The 22,255-nt window shown below is 40.8% G+C and overlaps 1 protein-coding gene across 1 annotated transcript; it reads left to right on the top strand.

Moving 5' to 3' along the window:
- Positions 1-11,162: 11,162 nt before the first annotated feature.
- Positions 11,163-21,416, top strand: pnp4b (purine nucleoside phosphorylase 4b). Its single transcript, XM_028980352.1, has 6 exons — positions 11,163-11,307; positions 11,899-12,071; positions 14,422-14,525; positions 18,006-18,181; positions 18,305-18,495; positions 19,650-21,416. Exons 1-6 carry the CDS (start codon positions 11,285-11,287, stop codon positions 19,865-19,867), a joined length of 885 nt encoding a protein of 294 aa, XP_028836185.1. The 5' UTR covers positions 11,163-11,284; the 3' UTR covers positions 19,868-21,416.
- Positions 21,417-22,255: the final 839 nt, after the last annotated feature.

A 22,255-nucleotide genomic window follows, 5' to 3' on the forward strand; every position in this document is an offset into this window, starting at 1 on the left:
GAGAAGTGGCAATGACAATAAAGATTTATCTTATCTTTTCTTGGCCTTGACTCCTCACAATAATTCATTTTCTAAATAAAGACCTCAGTGTTGGGAGAAAGCTCTGAGGAAATGGGTTACATTTTCTGCAAGATCAGACTGTTGACACTTGTGCTCTAGGGCAGAAAGCTTACAGGTCTGGTACTGAAACTAAGACCAAGTGAAAGGTAAGAATGAGGCATTTAAAATGACCCCATGCCCTCAAGAGCTACATTCCCATTAATGTCATTTTGCAGGCAAGCTGCTGTACCAAAGCTACTGCCTCAGCACTGTCGAGGGCTGGTTTCACACAAAGGGCCCAGTTCACCAGCCAGGACATTTTCAATTAGTTGAAATGTTGAAATGTTTACACCATACATTATTCTGTTCTGACCTCTAACCAAAGAAATGTGACAACACTTCTCAGTCTGTATTAATACTTTGTGCTATTATTTGGCATTAAAATCATAAATCACTGTCAAATGATCATAAGACAGACATGAAGACACAATAGCTCAGTAAAAAACAATCCAATATATGTTCATGCATATGGATCCATAGCCATGCAGATATTAAGTTTCTGCTCGTCCTCTTAACAGTAGTGAATGATAAACTCCTATTGCGATAGGAAACCCTTATTTCCCTGAATCCCTTTCATCTTCAGTCAAGAAATACAGGCCATACCCTGTATTTAAAAATGTTTTATGTGTAGGGTCTCCAGATCAGCACTGACTGTGTTGACACATAATGAAGTCTCTAAAATTGCTTGCGAAGTCCTCATGCAATCCCTCCACTGCGTTATCACTTTAATCTGTGGATTCCATGACACTCATTAACTGGGTATTGAACTTTCTATCGGCCTGCTTTGGATTCTCATTCATTCCAATACCGTCTGCCCTTCCGTCAACAATGCGCTATAAACAAAAGCTAAATCTGTGCTGAAATTTATTTATGCCGCTGGAAAAGAATCCTGCTGGCAAAGAGGTGGGTAATTACTGGCCCGTTTCCACTCTCCTCATCGCTCCCTTTGTGCTTGCTGTCTTTACTGGACGTTTAACGTCAACAAATATTCACACCTTAGGTTAGAGAACCAGTTACCACCAGGGCATATGTGCAGAACACCAGAATCATGTATATATCTTTCTCAGGTAGTCAGGGCAATCAGAAGAACAGAAATCAACCCCTGCATTTAAATTTGTGTCAAATACTGTAATATTTTCACCTCATGTAAAAAGACACATGCATTTTTGCAACCACTAATTAAAACATATTGCATCATTTTCTCTCATTTGCAGAGGCTCATGAGACCATCCAACTTTTAAAATGGATGAATTTGTCAATCACCCATTAACTGTGCTCTCAAAATAGTAAGGGCTATTATTTTTAAATAGTCTGTCCATCATTAGGAAGGAAAATTGACAGACATAGAGCATGAAATAAATCTTTTATCCCATCACTATTGCTTTGAAATCAGATGAATGCCTTGCATGTTTTACATTTTGATGAAAGTGTACTTTAACTCATTCACTTTCTGAAGACAGCAGACACCTGTGTTTACCATGGTGTGAGGGGACTGAGCAGCAGCCACTATCAGGCGAGGCGTGTGACTGGCCACGCGTGAAATTATAACACTGGGTGTGAGTGCAGTGGAGGACGGACTGGAAAAAAAATGAAACACTTTTCTGCCACCTCAGCCGCTCCATTCGCTGGTCACCCTACATGAAAACATTGCATGGACACACGCCGTGAGAAAAGAAAGGTACTAAAAGGTATTTGCACATATAATATACATATAATCACATGTATGGATCAAACGTCATTATGGATTGTTATGTGTAAAATTCTGAGGGGAAATTTTTTTTTTATCACAATAAGGCTGTGGAATAAGTGATGCTTCTACAGTTGTCTATTTTTTTTTAAATCATACCCTCTTCATCACATCTGAATTAACTAGTGTGTACACCTATATGACATTGAGGTTATTATTGGTCTTCTCTATAGATCTCTCATTCGCTATACAGCTTTACATCTTTCTTTCCCCTTCATACCTTGCAACAGTAAGTCCTCTCTCTGAATCCCTTTCCTTCCACTTTTCTACACTGCCTGCATTGTCTGAACCTTCCAATTACCAACATTGTCATGGCCAACGCGCCTCCAGCCTGCTAGAGGGCGCCTCACCAGCCTGGGAGACGAATACCCGGAAGAGGAAATGGAAGCGGGCGGTGGCAAGTATAAAAGTGAGGTAACCCCAAGGAGACATGCCCGCTCTTTGTATGAGTTTACTCGCCAGAGACGCTAGCTCTCTCACCCACGCCCCAAGATAATTGTGATTCCTGAAATACGACCTTCGCCTGCCCACGACTTTGAGAATTGCCTGATCCCCTGGAAACCACGAAAGGACCCCGACCGGAACCTCCTGGCTACGACCTCTGCCTGCCCCTGACCTTGAACCTACCTGGCCCATCGGTTAAGACAGGAGTCCAAGATCCCGGACCATCCTGAAACCCGCCGTCTTCCGGTTCTCCTCTGGCCCGGTACTTCCCAAAGATCCCGAACTGACTCCCCGCTGCATTTACATTTACATTTACAGCATTTATCAGACGCCCTTATCCAGAGCGACTTACAATCAGTAGTGACAGGGACAGTCCCCCCTGGAGCAAGTAAGGGTTAAGTGTCTTGCTCAGGGACACAATGGTAGTAAGCGGGATTTGAACCTGGGTCTTCTGGTTCACAGGTGAGTGTGTTACCCACTAGGCTACTACCCCCCAGGCGCAGCACGTCCATTGCGTCCTCATTCCTCGCCGGCCAGGCGCCCCCAGTCCTCCTGCCCCGCTCGCCCAGTGTCCTCTACCGGTACGACGGCTTATGCTCACGCCCATAGTATGTCTGCAAGTACGTCATCGGATTCCCCCTGTGACAAACATATAATTCCAACATACCAATTACATTTTGATGATTTGAGGATTTGAGGAGCCCTGCCTCCTCATGGTCTGATCTCATCCACTGTGTCCACTGTACCTAACTAAAAATGATCAACCCATATAAGAAATGGTTACTACAATATTACCTGACATTTGATTTTACAGTGCATTTCTGTACACAAACTAGCATAACCAAACTACAGTAACCTTACTAGAAGAGTTTTACTGAAGCCTCTTCCTGGATGTCATGGCTTGGCTTCAGATGGGGAAGGAGGCACAGACATGGGACATGATGAAAAGGGAATTTATTGTAAAACAAAGGAAACACAAAAGTAGCTAAAATTAACCCGCCGGTGTGTGTCAAAAAGGACATGAACCAAACACCAGGTCAGTTTCATCCACATTAATGCGGCAGCCATGGCCTTTAAGTAGCCCTGATCAACTGTGCTGATTGGCCTCAGATTGGATTGATCAGGGCCTCATAATCAGGTGCAGCAGCACCAGCTTTGTAAGCCCAGTGGCCCCTGGGTGTCACACCAGAGGACCACCATCTAAAACGTTAATTCCAAACCACACTGTGTACAACCTGGGAAAAAATCTTTATTAGGCTGTAAAGAAACAAATAATCGCAAATTAAGGTTGAAACAGAATGAAATAGTTCTCTATGTTAGAAAATAAATGATATATAAAAGAAGAGGTCACTTTGTACAAAGCTGTAAAATATAAAATATACCATTTTTATGTCAACAACCACACGCAAACAACAATGATGCTCAATATCATACTAAAAGCACACAAAATGCAAAAGATCATACACTACAACCAGAGTAAATCTTGATTAAAGTATACACTGACTAAAACGGAATAATTTAGTAATGTTGGGGTATATAGAATGTTAATGAATAAGTCAGCTACATTTGGCATTAAATTAGTGTGATTATGAAATTAGAAATTAAATGAGAAAATAATTCATTAGAATATTTTGCTCTGGATTTTTAAAAATGCTTGAATGGCTTAATCTTTCGTGATCTTGTCCACCTTGCTGTGTGTCTCATTATGATTTAATTTGGAGTTTGACCTGTCTCTGAAAAGGCCACTCTGCAGCAGTTATTCTTTAAGTGTTTGACATTTCGAGAACAAAAGGGCCACACACTCTGAATGGAAGCATGCATCTTGTTACTCAAGTCATTCTTCAAATACACTTTAATGAACTCAAACGTAGGCAAAAGCATGCACAGTTCACAAATATTATTTTAACCATTACTTTTTAAGCATTAAATGTACTTTGCATGTAATGGGAAAGAAGATAGTAGGTGCTTATGGCCGTATGCGCATGATTTCGAGAAATCGGTAGAGGACAATAGTCAGACATGTCAGCTTGGAGCTCTGCCAATATGATTGTTGCTGACCTGGCCTCTTTTGGAGTCATTGTTTTCAGGAAGTTGTGAGAGTTCTTCATCGCAACACAAAGAGTGTGTGTGGTGCTCCCAAAGCATAGATCAAAATTAGTCCAACTTGAAGTATACCAAAACCAAGATCCAGGAGTGGCCCGCACAGAGCCCAGACCTCAATCTTATTAAGAATAGGTGGTGGGTGCTCAAAGAATATATCCATGCTCGGAAACATTACTAGGAAGCATCACTTATCACTTATACCTTGATGAGCGATCTTACCAAGTGACTTGGAAAGGATTCACCTCTGCCTCACGTAGACTCTCCACTGGTGCCCCTCAAGGCTCAGTACTAGGTCCTCTACTTTTCTCCCTCTACACAAGATCACTTGATGAGGTCATTTCCTCACATGGATTATCCTACCACTGCTTTACGTTACTTTACTTTACTTTATTTAGCAGACGCTTTTATCCAAAGCGACTTACAAGAGGAAGACACTAGCAATTCTCATTCGATTTCTATAGAATTTTGAGTTTACAAAACTAAGAGCCCTGATAAGGCCTAACTTGTCAACAAAGAGCATGCTCGGAGATTGTTAAGTGCTAGACGAAGAAAAAATTATAATGCATATATATATTTTTGTATTGTTTTGTTCAATGTGTACACATGTGCGTGTGTAAGTGTTAGATTTGTCTGAAATACTTTTTGAACAAGAGGGTTTTCACCTGCTTCTTAAAAGTGGTGGTAGTCTCGGCTAGTCGTGTGGAGCACTGGTTGTTCCACCAGCCAGGGACAACAACGGAGAACAGAGTTGATTGGAATCGGAGACCCCGTGAAGAAGGAATTTTTAGTCTCATTTCATTTGCCGATCTGAGAGAGCGTGCAGGAGTGTAGCTAGGTAGTATTGTAGGAGGGCGCAGTTCCATTTACAGCCCTGTAGGCAGCATCAAGGAGTTGAACTCAATGCAAGCAGCTACTGGGAACCAGTGGAGAGAGGTAAGAAGAGGTGTAACATGGGTGTATTTTGGCTGATTGAAGATGAGTGGTTTTATGGTGACTGCAGAGGCTCCAGCCAGGAGAGAGTTACAATAGTCGAGTTTGGAGATGACCATTGCCTGGACGAGGAGCTGCGTAGCCACTGTTATGCCTCCCGCAGGTCTACATGCTGCTTCTAAAATCTCTGCATGTCTAACTGACATCTCATCTTGGATGGCAGCCCATCACCTCAACCTCAATCCCACCAAAACTGAAACAATATTCATTCCATCAGATTCTTCACCACATCAGGATCTTGCTATTTACCTGGACAACTCACAGCTCTCTCTACAACAGCCCGCAACCTTGGAGTAACAATAGACAACCAACTCTCCTTCTCGACTCACATCAGCAACCTTTCCCGCTCATATAGATTCCTTCTCTACAATATCAGAAAAATCCATCCTTATCTGTCAACACAGGCCCCCCAGCTACTGGTTCAGTCTTTAGTAATCTCAAGACTGGACTACTGTAACTCCCTTCTAGCTGGTTTACCACTATGTACCATCCGACCTCTACAACTCATACAAAATGCAGCAGCACGACTGATCTTCAACCTTCCCAAGTTCTCCCACACCACCCCTCTGCTACGTTCCCTCCACTGGCTCCCAGTAGCTGCACGCATCAGGTTCTGATGCTGGCCTACAAAGCCAAACATGGAGTTGCACCATCCAACCTCACAGCCCACGTTATACCTCACACTGCACCTCGTATACTCCGAGCCTCCAGTACTGCTCGCCTGGTCCCTCCATCTCTGAAGGTAAAAGGAAGACATTAATCTAGACTCTTCTCAGTCTTGGTCCCTCGGTGGTGGAATGAACTTCTCCTCAAGGTCAGAACAGCTCAGTCACTGAGTATTTTCAAATGTCAGATCAAGACCTTCCTCTTTAGAGAATATTTAGATTAAACTGTAACCTTCTTATTGTCTTACCTATGCATAGAAACAGAGTGAATAAAAAGATTGTATTTATAGTTGGGGGTGAACCAGAATTGATCACTTCATTGATCATACAACTCGTTGTAAGTCGCTCCTTAAATGTAAATGTGAACCATGTGTAAGGGACAAGTTGACTGGATATTTTTTTACTGCCGAAAAACATTCCGATTTTTTTTAATAACTTTTCTGTCTCTGGTGTGAGATATTTGAAATCTAGTGTTCTGTGCTAGCTAACTAGCATAAACAGTTAATAGTGGCTAAGAAACCTAGCTAAGTGTTTGCTGTATTGTTAATGTTTCTGCTGCCAAATCCATTGTATTTTATGGAAAGTGGCCCAATTTTAGGCTCTATGTCAAATCTATATGCTATGGCAAATGTAAATGCATTTATGTCTTGACAGCACAAAATTGAAAATACACATCTTTGATAGGACACCTTTCACTGCAAATTGTATGAAGATGAGTAAAAACTCATTAAAGTCAACACTGTTAAAATAAAAGTCTGAATGACCTCACTAGCAGTAAATACAGATGTGAAGAATTCCTACAGACTCTTGGGTCAGATCCTCAGATCAACTTCCACAGCTGTCAGATTGGTGAAGGCTGATGTGCTTAATGTCTCCCCAGCCCATCATTAAACTGTCGGGCCTAACAGTGACAATCACACAGAAATCTGTTGCAGTTTGACCTCCACATTTCTTTTTGATGGGCCCATCAGCCATTGCATGTGACATGAAGGGCTGCAAATCTTGGGAGAGCATCACACAGTGGAATTAGCTGTAGCACACTGATGGAAATGAATTGTGGTCTACAGTGGAAGTGAAGGGCTGTAGGCTGGACAGAAGCAGGTTTTGTATATATTGATTATTTGAGAGAACATTTTGGCATGTCTATGGCAATTATTGTACGATTAGCTTTTCAGATCACGTCAGATGACTGTGGTTAACATGCTCTAATTAGATGCTAAATCATTATATCTTACCTTAGTCATCAACCTGTATACAACAAATAATGAGAATGAGGGTCTAATCAATCAAATTGTCATCACATGATTTCATGTCGTAAAAAGAAACCTAGCATCTCTGCCTCATCGGCAATAGTTATGGCTACATTCCGGGCATATTGCTTGTACCTGATTCAAGCTGAATGTTGAGCTAGGCATGATGTTATTTTCTGTCATTCTGCCATAACCCCAACCTAATACAAATTTGTGGTCCATGTACCTATTTAATCTGTCTGCCCTGCATGACGAGTTTGTCATATTGAATCCCATACTGAGTGCCAACTATTCATTTTTATCTAATCTATTAAAGCCTCAAATGTGGAGTAGAGGTCAGAGTTTTCTTTTCCTGGTGAATTTTCCAGAAGCATGAAGCTTTGCCAGTCTGCTGCAATTTGAATGACACACAACAATATAGCTTTGAAATAAAAACAAATTTGATGTGACACGCAGGAGCAGTAAGTGGGCTTTGACCTTTGACTTTACTCTTTGGACCACCACAAAGTAAAAAAAACAGGAGGCATCTTAAAGCATTGTCATGATGTTGTGCAAGTGTTGAAGAGGCTCAGGTTCTTCTCCAATGTTGAGGTGGCACATCATCACTGCAGAGCTGCTTTACCTTTTAGAGATTAGTCAGAGTGGATCATGTTTGGACGATAACAGTATAATGCTGAATACTAAATACCATAGTAAAAACTGATAATTTAACTCACACTTAAGACTTAATTGTAAGGTTTCATCTTAATTAAGAGACTTTCGTGAAGTTTTCTTGAAAAATAATGCCACGTAAGTCCCATGATATCATGCCTATAACATCCACCTGGCCTCCAAAGGGCCAGAGATGTCAATTACATTTTACTCTTTTTCGGTAAATCACACCACTTATGCAATCAGACTTATTTCATTCTTTATGCTGATGAAAGTGGTCATTTAGTGGTCACGTAAATCAGGATGGTGGCAAATGCTGATCTGTATATGAGAAAATACAATACATTGTGAATTTAAAAGAATGGTTCTTCAAATAACTAGTATTTCACATTTGCCTGTCAGAAAGCAATTTCCCCGGGGAACCATGCAGGCCTCTCACTGGGGCCAAAAACTGATTTAGCAACAGAAAATTCTATTCAAGGATCATTTGAGATCTCTAGCAAAAATGTAATGCTTGTTCTGTGACATTAAGCAAGATGGTCGTCATGAGGGGAAATTGATGTTTGCACAACATTAGACTGGTATAAATTCTGCTCTTTACTCTTGCATCACTGATGGGGGAGTCAGTGTGGTAAGTGTATCTGATTGGATGTGTCACTTGTGTACTTTCTTCTTTGTGCCAAACAATATGCCAACTTAAATGACCACTTTACAGTATGTGTTACATTCCTATTCCTGATACATATAAAAATGCATACCAAAATAACTGCATTATTCAAGTTGAATTTGAACACCTCACACATATTCTGCTTCTAAAAACAAACTAGTCAGAACCTGTATGGAATATTGTTATTGTTAATATGTGAAAGGTGTTCAAATTCAACTTGAATAATGGTTTGTCTAAAACTGGTTTGTTAAAAACAAACCAGTCAGAACCTGTATGGAATATTGTTATTGTTAATATGTGAAAGGTGTTCAAATTCAACTTGAATAATGGTTTGTCTAAAACTGGTTTGTTAAAAACAAACCAGTCAGAACCTGTATGGAATATTGTTATTGTTAATATGTGAAAGGTGTTCAAATTCAACTTGAATAATGGTTTGTCTAAAACTGGTTTGTTAAAAACAAACCAGTCAGAACCTGTATGGAATATTGTTATTGTTAATATGTGTAAGGTGTTCGAATTGCATTAAATTAAACACCACGATCTCTCTGCCTGGGACTCATCAATCCACTCTACTAAAATGTTCTTCCCTGCAGTACAAGTAAGAATAATCTTTTATTCTTGGTATTACATAGCTACCAGAATAAAATGAAATGCTTTAAGCACAATGCCCTTCAATATTTTGTTAAACACCTGATACAAGGGTAAATAATTTTTTAAAAAGTTGTCTTTAATACAATAAAGATAGAATAAAAACACGTCAGAAGTTGTGGCTCTGAGGTGAGCTGAGGTGAGTCCTGTTCTAGTCCTATCACTGTGTGAAAAATAGATGGATTTAATGGATTAGCCAGTTTTTCCTGTTTCATGGTCACATGGTGACATTAGAGCCATTTTGGCGTAATCTGCTGTTTAATTTGACATTTCTGTATGATGTTCTGCATTATGCTATGCTGATGTCTCCTTTATATATTTATTGTTTATTTGATCATATTTGTATTTGATGATGCTGTGAAAATCATGCAATCATGAGCCCCAGCTTCATGAGTTGTGTTAGATGACGTCTGATAAAACAAAAGGGCTACAAACGGATATTATTGATCTATGTCAGCATTCATGGTAATGGGTTTTTTAAGCATAAAAGATATTTGAGATAATGAAGTCAAAAATAATGTAGCATCAGTGTTTATAATCTCTGATTTACACCACATTTGGACCAGGAAGATTAGGGTCAACTGAACTAAAATGGAAAGCCTGGAGTGTTTCTGGTCAAACGATGGATGCTAATTGCTGGGCTCATTAGAAAAAGCACTCACATACGTAAACATCTGTTCAGGATCCATCTGGATAATCAGCCGCCTGCCTCCCCTGGATTACTCCAGCCAAATTCCCTACCTTACCAGGCTACGTGCTTCCTGCTCCTGGCACACCGATAGACAGCCATTGTTACATAAACTTATGTCTGCTGCTGTTACTGATTGACAGATTTAACCTTGGACTTCAGATTTCACTTTTCAGTGTACTCAACACCAACAGATAGATTTGTAGGGTTTACCTTATTCCTCCATTTTTACAGGAATATGTAGCATAATTACACAATATAATAACACAAACATAGCTGAAATCCATTACTGCATAATGAACAAAGTTTTTCATAATAACAGTGATTAGATGTCATTATTACATATTGCATGGTGGAGATGGAAACCACATTATCTGGGTCAAGAATTCAAACCAGAGCCCATCTGCAAGGCAGCATCAGAAGGATTTTCCATGTGGTGAATATTGTGTTTATGTAATCACCTTCTCCCCTGCACACAGATTAACCCACAATTTTTCCAAATCTGCCCAACCAGAAGGTTTTCTGCACAGCAACGAGCATAGCTACAATCCCGGCCTCTGTGTGATCTGCACTGCATTATTCAAAATGGACCAACACCAAACACTCTGGTTAATAATATTTGCACATGAACTGTAAAGATTGATTTTTGGTTAGTTGACACAAGGGAAAAAAAGAGTCAAAATTTACATTAGCCAGAATCAAACCTGCTTGACAACTTAATATATCCATTGCTTAAGTCATAAATCTGGAGCCAAAGACGCCCAACCATGTCTGGGAACCCAAGAAAAAAGAGATTTGTCAAGATATGGCATGACAGAGTGCAGCACAAAGTGGATCAGTCACGAAACACCTTTACTGTTTTTGCTGCACTGGATGTGAGAGACGATGAGTGTTTTGTCTCTAAAGGTGCTTGGGAAGAAGTAACCTTAGATTCACACCAAAGCTGTACGAAAAAAAAAATCTGATTCACTGTGAAATCTGAAAATGTTCCTGTCCTTTAATTGAATTATATCTGTGTTTTTTTAATGCATGCTGGAGTTATGCATCAATTGATCAATTGCAGAGTTTTTTTTTTATTTTACTCCATAATTAAGGGGACTTTTTTTCCAACACAGCTGAGGTTGTGAAATAAATGCCTGTACCTTTAATTCTGGCGCACCTATCGTGTATGGTACAGCCTGTTCTTTTCCCAGAGATCCTTTCACTCAACCAGTGACAAAGGAGCCACTCTTGTTCTCCTCATTATCTTTAGCGCAGGGTTCAACGTCTACTCCTTGGTCTGTGGTGCGCTCTCTTTTTTTGGGCTTTTGACCAACTCCACACATTGGCATCATGCACATCAGTGATAACTCGTGGTAAATCCTATCATTTTCTGAAACTCTTGTTGTTTTCTATTGCACATTTGGTAGTTGCACAAACAAATCATTGTGGAGCTCATTCGTGCCGCAGATGAATGTGTTAAATTCGACAGCATTTAATTTATCTTAAGGATATATTTGATTTTAAGGAGTCTGTAGAGTCTGTTGACGTGTCTTTTGTTCAGGCCTCATTTTTAAGAATAGTAAATTCATAAGTGTGCAGCAGCTTCTGGAAAACTGTTTTCCTCATTTTCATTTGCCTCTGTTCTTGCTTTATTAGAGACTAAACGTTTCTGTGAGCTAATTTAACCGGAACGATCATTTTGTTTATTCACATCAGTGAATCACATCAGTGGGAATTAAAACTGTCTCAGTCTTAATGAAATCGGCGTTCTGTTGAAATGCTCTGGGATAATTTCTTCTGAATAAGATCAGATTCAGATGACAAAGGTCTCCTGACAATTGTGGAAAGAAGTGCAGTAGGTTTTATTTCACACTTGGCCAGTGTTTTTTGTTTCTCTGAATGTGTTCCTGTATATTAATTTGACGTTCCGAATTTTCCATGCACTGCGTCTCTGTGGATGGCAGCTGCTGCTCCTTTGATGAATGTAAGCGCACCTCTGACTGGCTGCTGAGCCAGACGCGTTACAGGCCAAAAATCGCAGTGGTGTGCGGCTCGGGCCTGGGTCTGCTTGCCGAATACCTCACCAGCAAACAGGCTTTTCGATATGAAGACATCCCAAATTTCCCCGTTTGCACTGGTAAGTTGATTCCACAGGACATTAAGCACAAGTAATGGACATGTCTTTTAACACTGATGATGCTGATTTTCATCCTCCACCACCCCAACCTCACCCCAACAGTTTGTCGTGCCTTGACAGAGTTCATATATTTCACTGGTTGCCTAAACGAATCTCCTATTGTCTGTTGTCTATGTGGAACTGTGTTTGAAATGATCGTCTATTAACTGTTATAGGATCAGGGAGTGTGATGTTGCTAATTAATGTATGAGGGCAGGCCCACAGAGCTTCTCACTTTAAAGGGATGTAACCAACAGCTCAGGGTCATTATGCTGAGCCCTTGAGATCAATAGGGTTTAAAATATGTTGTATGACTAACAAATTATACCCAAATGAACCAGAAATGAGTGAACTCTGTCTATGAATAAATGATTGTGACCGGAGTAAAAATAGACCGTAATATGTGCCATGGGGCGTCTTATTATGAAATCTTGGGCATTTTTAAATATTTATGATTCAGAGGTGAATGTGTAATTCTTTAACAAGTGATGCATGTGACAAATTTGCAAACCATTATTTTCTTTGCATACGTGTAATTAGGTGAATGAGACAATTAGGGTATGATGTGCGGTTTATTACATCATATTATCAAAATGAAACAGCCTTTAAAAGGGGTGAAGTTTAATCAACTCTTTAATTTCTGTTTGTGAAGCAGACTTACATTCAATCCTCTGGTTCATTTGACTTGTCAGTGTTGGTTAGGGGGACCCTGCTGAGGCGCCTCTGTTAGTAGCTGTTCATTATGATCACTAATTGATGAATAGTTCAGCTCTGTCCCCTTTCAACATCACTCCCTAACCAGAGTAACCAGAGAAGTTTTCTCGCTTTTATGAGCATCCTGAGATGCTGCCAGCAGGCTACCTTTATTTACCACATTCAGAAAAGCAGACATACATATCTTGTATGGAAATACCTGGATGCTTTTTTCAAATAAATTATAATTATAGCTTACTGTTTTCTAATGAAATGTTTGTTTTGACACATGGCATAAACCAGGACAAGCTCATTAAAATGTTAATGCCCTCATTAATTTCGGAATGTTTTATAGAATACATTTCATGGCGCGAGTAATACCCCCCTCTGATAATCCCAGCTCCATCTATCAGTGCTTGGAGAGGGGAGAAAGCCAGGGAGAAAATGGCAGCAATTATTCAGGTCCTGATTATAATAGGTCAAAAAAAAATCTCCACTGGCAGCACTCACGGTTGTGTTTGCATTATCTCTGGCCAGCACCCTCAGGCCATCTTTATTTTTCTGAATGCGTTTTCTCATTGATGTTCTCATTACACACCCTCTATAGTAAACTGGTGTAACCTGCCAACTATGTACAAAATGTACAATTAATACTTCCTCATTCAAATCATTCATTTTGTCACTAATCCTATGTTCCATTAAAGAATGAATTTGAAATTTTGATTGGTAAAAAAAAAAAAACGAAGTCTTGACAAAATGAATGATTGATGGACTTGGATTGACTTGATTCTTCAGTCTATAAAATGTCACTTCCTTGTCTCCTTGTTACTGGACTAGTTTCGGTACTGAGTGCAAAATTCAGCAATGAGCATACGTGCCTCATTTCTCCTTTTTGGAAAGAGGAAAAATGACACAATGCATAAGTACCGCCATAAAATGCAAAGAAGGTTTCACAGTGAATGTGAATGTCCAAAACTGTTCAGATGGAACTTGGGGTCATAAAAATAAACTATAACATTTAACATGAAAATCTAGCCAACCATTTTTTATAAGGGCCTGTATATGCATTTTTTAGTTGAATTCTCCTCAACACAATTAATTTAACAGATTGTTCGGCTTAAATGCCTAATATAATTTACATACAGTGCACATTACATTAACATACAGTTCTTGCCTGCTGATTTGTACCACCACAATGAATGAGACCTGCTTCCACATTATTCCTTCTTCGTCTGGGATTTTTTCTCTTCTTTATATTTTGTAGATGGTCCTTTTGCTGAGTAATGAATCATGAGATAAATTAGGCCTGCCAATGGGTCGACGGTACAAGCTCTGCATGACAATAGGATAAAGTAATAAATTCTCTTTAGGGGAGAATTTAGCCCTGAGTTACACACCTGTATATTTCACAGTCCAACATAATATTTCAATTAGAGCTGCAGGACGAAAAATCCCAAAAGGGTTGAGATTTGGAAAAGGTCCCAAAATGTGTCTTATAATGTGTAAATCTCAAAACAGAAGAACCATACAAGGGTCACAAGGCAGCGTTAGTCTGTGTGTGCGTGTGTGTGTGCGTGCATGCATACATGTGTATATGCATTTGAATTTTATCCCACAGTGTCTGGTCACGAGGGACGCCTGGTCTTTGGGAAACTGAATGACAAGTCTTGTGTCTTCATGCAGGGAAGATTTCATCTTTATGAGGGGTATTCACTTTGCAAGGTGAGTTCAAACCATCTTGTCTTTATCTTTATCTACATGGTCATCTCTTCTATTGCATGAGGTTCATTTTTTTGCACAGCTGTGTAAAGAGATGAGTGCTTTTCTTATATAAGCATGAGCACAGATCAACCCCAGGTAGTGTACCTGCCCTTTTTCTTTTTAAATAAAGATTTTCATTTGATTTTAAATGGTCCATGTCATCACTTCCCATATAAAACTATGTAATGCCCAACAGATATATTCAGATATCAGAATTACAAATATAGTGTTCCCCACTAAAAAAACTATATTAAAATGTTGAATATATTATGGACCAGCAAACTGCATGATAAGGAAAGTCATGTTGGGCCAGTCCTTAACCCAGGGGTGAAAGAATCTTCTTTGGGTGTAGGTTGGTCTTAGGTTTCATTTATAAACATGCTTTTCCAAATCAGGGAGCCTTTCCTAGTAATCTTCAGGTGCTGACAGGGCAGTACCACCTTGCTTTGATGGGAATGTCTGATGCATTTAAGCAGCTTCCCACCATCAACACTCCAGCAATCTCTATGAAATAAATGCCTCTATATGGAGTCTTAGCTGATGCTGAGGGAACAGATGTTCCCTTCCTTTGGCAAAACCCAGGATTCGGAATGAAGTTGTTGACTGACATCATATGCATGCATGCACTGGTTCCTTGCTGTCAGAGTGATCACCATGCATGTATAATGACCAGCGATGAATAATAATGTGTAATAATGGATAATAATATAATATAAGAGGCCTTCTGACAACTCATGCACGGTGATAATTTCTCAGATGAATGAAATACTCAACTAGAGGCGGTTTTTAACATCAGGAGCTTTAGAGAAGACAGGTTATTTCCAAGTCCCTCACATTAGTAGTCCCTTCACATGCAGCGCTTGTTGAGCCATGAAGTTGGAGAGAATTTATCACAAGCTTGCTCTGAGCTCACATTAGCTCTCAAGAATACAGTGATGGGAATCATTCACAAAACACTGTTTTGTAATACCTCTCCGCATTTGTCTCTCTCAGAGATAAAACATTTCCAGCCAGTCAGTCAAAATGCTGGGTGGCATTGCTCTTCTGCCCCCTAATCCCCTATCCACCACAGTTCTGGTGACGGCAGCATAAATTCTCTGTGTTCTTGGCCCACATCACCCCCTGCGCTCCTTAATTTATACACGTCCATCCAGAGGAATCATTTATCCTGTGCAGCATGTGCCAGAGAGCCACTTTCCTCTAAATTGCTGAGGAATCTGCATCCTCCCCCCGGCACTGTAGAGGGACCGCCGGGGTAATTGCAGCGTTGACGGCGTGACACAGTGCATTACAATCAGACGTCACGGCCACCTCACACCGCTGCAGCGACACAAAGCCTTTTCACACGTAATGGAAAGGTTGTGTCATTAAATCCATCACTCACTTATCTTATACAGCGCTCGACTTTAGCTGCTCCCTCATACCTGATGTTTTTGACCTTATTGCTGTCGTTGTTATGCTCTCGCCGATTGCTCTGAGTGACCCGAGATGTTCAGCTCATGAAAGCTCATCACTCACCTGCATTAACAGAATGGCTTTATCCAGGATGAGCACCACTGCCAGCCTTGCTGGTCAAAATACAGCATAATACCAAAAGTTATCATTTTCATCCATGATATCATAGGGATCATATCTGTCCATATGAACAGGCCTCAAAGAATTGGGGTCATTCCAAGGTCAGATTTTAGGGCCATTTTTGTTTTAATTGAAATAAGAGCCGATTGCTGCAAATAAGTGAATATTTACTGTTTTCACTTTTTTACACCATTATCCTAAAATGAAAATTTATTTCCTAATCGGAGTGATTCGAGAAGGATGAAGATGCTGCCAAGATCAAGCAAGCATCACTGATGCGGCTGCGCTCCTACGTCTGCATCAGACTGCAGCCCAAATGAAGACTTTTGTGAGATTTGGGTGCAGTGTCTCCCTCACCATCAGAACATTCTCTTTTGAAAGAACTGTGTCCGTCCTTCTAGTAAAGACTTCAAATGCTGTCGGTATGCAGTGAAGCAACTTAATGGAAGAGAAACTTTATGTTCTGGTTTCCTTTCATGCATGAGCACCGGTGCCAGCTGCTTTTTGCTCTACAGAGGCTCATTTGTTGTGATCTCTTTCTTGACATGAGATATGTTGCTGAGGTTAATTAGCCAGTTCTTGTAGTTAGCCCTTCCATGACCTTAATTTTTCACTGAGCAGAACAAAGCCTCAGTGCTGCATTAAAATGCTGTGAGGCTTCTCCTGGTCTGTCTTTATCTAACTGCAAGGCTTAATCGGATCGAAACAGCAAGGCTCTGCAGCCCCCCCATCGCAGTTCAGATACTGGTTTCTGTGCGGGTGGGGGAAGGCCAGAAGGACTGCTATAGGTCATCGTCACCCGATTGCTTTTGGGCTGCGCATGAGTTTTCAATTGCCTTTCCGTACTCGCTTGCTTTCTCACACACACGAGAAACGTATTTGGCTACAAGAAACGTAATCACAGCTATGACCACAGGCTGCATGACTAAGACCTTCCTCGAGCCCAAACGTCCAAATCATACATGTGGACCAAAAAAAATGCATGAGATTAATCCTTTACACCGAGGTGCCTCCTACCGTAGACGTGGCTCATTACACACATTTGGCTCCATGACAGCCTGTGTAACTGCTGCCGCGTGGGGTCAACTCTCCAAAGAGCACTGCAGCTCTGGAAGTGGAATTTTCTAGCATTCATTCCACTGATTTTGACAATTAGTTCAGCTATTGAGGATTTAGCGTTTCTTTTGTCATTTGATTATTGCAGTTTTTTATTTTCCACCATTTTGGTGTTCAGCAATAAAGATCTGTGTAAATAAACCTTTGCAAGTACTCGGTTTCCAGCCGGCAGAGATGTCGTATAGTGTTTGTTTAAAAAAGACACTTCTTTTTTTTTTTTTAAATCTATGTTGTTAGGATAGCCTTCTACCTCGCTTGGCCTGTGAGGTGTGCCAGTGATGGTGGCAGTGGAAGAGGTGGCTTCACGCGTCCACATGGGTTCGTCAGAGGCATAGCGGGGCTGGCAGGGTGTGACATCCCTATTGAGCCATGCTGCACCGAGCTCGCAAGTTCATTATTCATCACCCCCTAGCTCTGACACATCCTGTAATGGCCCTGCTGTATAAACCTATATTTATATCATTTACAGATCCCTGCCCTATCTATTTCACAATGTGTAGCACAGCATGGAAATGGGTTTCCTAATGTCTGTGCTGTGCATTTGGATGTGTGTGGTGGTCAGACAAGGCAGTGAAGGAAGGAGTGACCCCCCCTGTGTATAAATGGCTGTTTACAATCTGTCACTCTCATTATAAATCACACATTTTTGACATGGAAAAGCATCCCTGTATGACAGCACTGTGTATTTACTCATTAGGCAATTTCCCTGTGTGACTGAGTGCTTCTGTTGGTCTGGTGGGTTCTCTCCAGGTCACGTTCCCCGTGCGGGTTTTCAAGCTGATGGGAGTGGAGACCATTATAGTAACAAATGCCTCAGGAGGGCTCTGTCAGGACTTCAAAGTAGGAGACATTATGATCATTAAGGACCACATTAACTTGCCAGGCTTTGCTGGACAGCACCCACTGTGTGGCCCCAATGATGAACGGTATGGAGTGAAAGAAAAGAAACTGACGTGGCACATATAGATTTTAATGCAATTTTTAAATTGATGCTACATAGATAACTAATTTTTTTGTATTAATGTGCATGTTAATGCTGCCTTGAAAAGGTTTGGGGTCCGTTTTCCTACCATGTCAGATGCCTACAGTGAGGATCTGAGGAAGCTGGCCCTGGACATCAGCTCTGAGCTGGGCTACTCCAGCTTTGTACATGAGGGTGTGTACTGCATGGTCTGCGGGCCCAACTTCGAGACCGTCGCCGAGGCGCGCTTGCTTCATAAACTGGGGAGTGACACAGTGGGTAAGCAGCATCGTTTATTCTCTATTTCTCTAATCATACAGTGGGTACGGAAAGTATTCAGACAAACTTTTCACACTTTGTTACATTTCAGCCATTTGCTAAAACCATTTAAGTTCATTTTTTCCTCATTAATGTACACTCAGCACTGCATATTGACAGAAAAACACTGAATTGTTGATATTTTTGCAGATTTATTAACAAAGAAACACTGAAATATCACATGATCCTAAGTTTTCAAACCCTTAGCTGTGACACTTATATTCAACTCAGCTTCTGTTCCTTTCTTCTGATCATCCTTGAGATGGTTCTACACCTTCATTTGAGTCCCGCTGTGTTAGATTATACTGATTGGACTTGATTAGGAAAGCCACACCCCCGTCTATATAAGACCTTACAGCTCACAATGCACGTGAGCAAATGAAATCATGAGGTTAAAGGAGCTGCCGAAGTGCTCAGACACAGAATGGGTGTAAAGACACAGATCTGGCCACGGTTACAAAAGGAATTCTGCTGCACTCAAGGCTCCGAAGAGCACAGTGGTCTCCATAATCCTTAAATGAAAGACGTTTGGAACGACTGGCCATCCGGCCAAACTGAGCTATCGGGGGAGAAGAACCTTGGTGAGAGAGGTAAAGAAGAACCCAGAGGTCACTGTGGCTGAGCTCCAGAGATGCAGTTGGGAGATGACAGTTGTAGAAACCCAACCTTCACTGCAGCCCTCCACCAGTCAGGGCTTTATGGCAGAGTGGCCCGACGGAAGTCTCAGTTAAATGAGTTTAGCAAATGGCTGCAATAAAACAGAGTGAAAAATTTAAGGGGGTCTGAATATTGCCACTGACAAAAACAAGCAAATTACCCCTGCTGTTCTGTCTGTTGGGGCTCAGATTAGAGACAGGATTAGCAGATCAACAGCAATTCGTTCAATGAAGATAAACTGGAACAAGCTCTTTGTAATGTACTCGGCATTCCTCTCTGTGTGCATGATTGGTTAAATCGCCCAAATTGGTCCCCTTAGACCCATTGGTGTTCATTGGTGTTTAAAATTGATCCAAGGTCAGAGTTAAATATTAATTTATCTAATATTCTTTATTTCTTTCTCTCTGTTCTATAACCCTTACAAATTCCCTCACCCATCCAAACTCACCATCCTTAAGGAATGAGCATAATCCCTGAGGTGACGGTGGCAAGGCACTGTGGCCTGAGGGTCTTTGGACTCTCACTCATCACGAACATGGTGTCCCTGGAGTACAGCAATGAGGAGAAAGCAAATCACGAGGAGATTCTGCAGATCAGCAAGATGCGGGCCGAGATGCTCCAGAAGATGGTGCACATGTTTATAGCTCGCCTACAAGGGACGACTGATGGGGAGTAGATATAGACTCTGCAGTCTTAAATGGAATCTGGGGTTGGTTACAAAACAGAATAACAAAAATTTTGATTTAATTTTTCTTTATAGTACATTCATTTAGCAAATTATGGGACATATGAGCGGCTATGAATGAAAAACCATTATATATTTTATAACAGTCACAGTAGAACAGCCAAGAAGATCTGTCATGAAATGTAGTTGGCCCTGAATGTAACAGCTAGCGCATCACACAACCTCAGTCCCCATGTGAAAACCATTACACAACTACAGGAAAAGGTTCTTCAACCAGGAGCAACCATCTGTGTCCGTTTGAGGATCCATGTGGAGGTTCTGAGAGTCTAGGCTCCCTCACCCCATTTGAGCACCTTCTAATAAGGAATTTTAGCAGTCAATGTTTAAGCACTGGGGCCAGTTTATCCCCCTTTATGTTACACAGGATACAACAAGCTTTCTCCCAGTAGTTCTCTGAGATATTACGGCAAAATATGTTCCCCAGGTGATCGGTTTGACATGGAGAGTGGAAAGAAAGAGGTGGACATTTCTATGGCAGCAGTAACCAGAGTTTTTTTTCCAGCACCATCAATCACTGCTGCTACTGGTGCACTGTGATTAGACTTTTCCTCTGACTGCACTGAGCTGTGCTGGAGAGGGTGGCACATGGGCTACATCTCTTTTAGAGGCAAGGACACGGGATGGAGGGTTGAGGGGGGGCAATAAAGGTTAAGGTTCCCTGTGAAATGGAAAAAAAGATTTGCTGACCGAGGTGGATTGTTAACACAAGGCAGCCCAGAAATGTGCTGTCAAAGGGCTCCCATTTTAATGCACTAAAGGAAACTGAGACTAAACCGACGAATATTTTATAACATGGTTCAATGTCTCACTGTACTAAAATGAAAGCATAGAGTAGATAAACAATTAAAAAAGAATGCAATCACATTTTAAACACATAATATGTCTAACAGCAGAACAGTCTTGTGGCACAACAATCTCTTTCTACAATGGAAACCAAATATTCTCCAGAAAATTCCTCCCAATTCTATTCCAATAAATGTGTTGCACTACTTTCATAAGGTAGATATGGTATACACCTTCATTGTGTCTTTCTATGAAACACGTACACTGAAAGTAAATACGGGCTGTCTCTTTTCTTTACTGCCTTTTTAATTTTTATAGCAACACATTGGTTTCTGCAGTATAATACTCCATCAACCTCCTCCAGAGTTCTGAAATGTATATTATTTTTCAGTTGTCTCTTACCTTTGTAGCTATTCGTTGGACTTTTATTGAAATATTCATTGAAATGAAATATTTGGGTTTACTAATACACAATAATCTGCTAATTTGTATTGTATGGGTTAGGATGTTTAAATCGCATTAAATTGTATATGGCTTTCCTCTCTGAATTTGTGCATTCAGAAAGCAATTTTTCAAAGTTAAATTAATGTAATGACATCTAATTTGATTGTGTTCATGCTAAATATTCAGACTATACAAAACATTGTAAGCAAAGGTCATGCAAAATTTATAAATATATTTACATGTTTTCACAAAATGTATGTATGTATGAGGTGTACTCTTCAGAGTAGGTCAACCACTTTTGTGCTTCTTTTGAGCTTCACATCTGTGCATCACTAACTAAAACTCCATTATTCAGTGCCCCTGACTAGTTAGTAGTAGCCTAGTGGGTAACACAAAGTCCCTGAGCAAGACACTTAACCCTGAGTGTTTTCAGGGGGACTGTCTTTGTAAATATCAATCAATCCATCTTTATTTATATGCCGTTTTTTACAATGTACATTGTCACAAAGCGCCTAACAAATAGAACAGTGCTCAAAACCCAAGGGGAGCAAGCCAGAGGCAAAAGTGGCAAGGAAAAAATACACTCTACCTTGAGAGGAACCTAGACTCAGCAAGGGGAACCCGTCCTCCTCTGGTCAGCACTGGATTACAATAAAATAAATCTAGAAAATTATGGCATATAAAGGTTATTGCAGTCCTGAATTTGCACCCAGGTAGTGTGTTAGAGTCCTAGCAGGTGACTATCAGAGTGGGTCAGCAGAGGGCCAAGTAGGACAGTCTATGGAGGTCAGCCATGTCACGTGATCACTTCGAACCAGGAAACTCACCAGGCAGGACTAGAGAAGGATAGAGAAAAGAGAAGAGGGAGTTAGTAACAAATTATAGTAACTGAACCGAGTGAAAGTGAAGTGATTGCCAGAGATACACAGCACAGCACGCGGTGACACAACGAAATGTGTCCTCTGCTTTTAACACATCACCCTAAGTTGGCAGTGGGCAGCCATGACAGGCGCCCGGGGAGCAGTGTGTGGGGACGAGGCTTTACTCAGTGGCATCTCAGCGGCACCTTGGCGGACTGGGATTCGAATCGGA

The sequence above is a fragment of the Denticeps clupeoides genome, chromosome 5, assembly GCF_900700375.1.
Source record: "Denticeps clupeoides chromosome 5, fDenClu1.1, whole genome shotgun sequence".
NCBI classification, from domain to species: Eukaryota; Metazoa; Chordata; class Actinopteri; order Clupeiformes; family Denticipitidae; genus Denticeps; species Denticeps clupeoides.

Coding starts and splice junctions, on each gene's coding strand:
- pnp4b (XM_028980352.1), top strand. CDS start 11,285: ATGCACATCAGTGATAACTCGTG. Junction 12,072..14,421: donor AAATTTCCCCGTTTGCACTG/GTAAGTTGATTC, acceptor TTTATCCCACAG/TGTCTGGTCACGAGGGACGC. Junction 18,496..19,649: donor ACTGGGGAGTGACACAGTGG/GTAAGCAGCATC, acceptor ACCATCCTTAAG/GAATGAGCATAATCCCTGAG.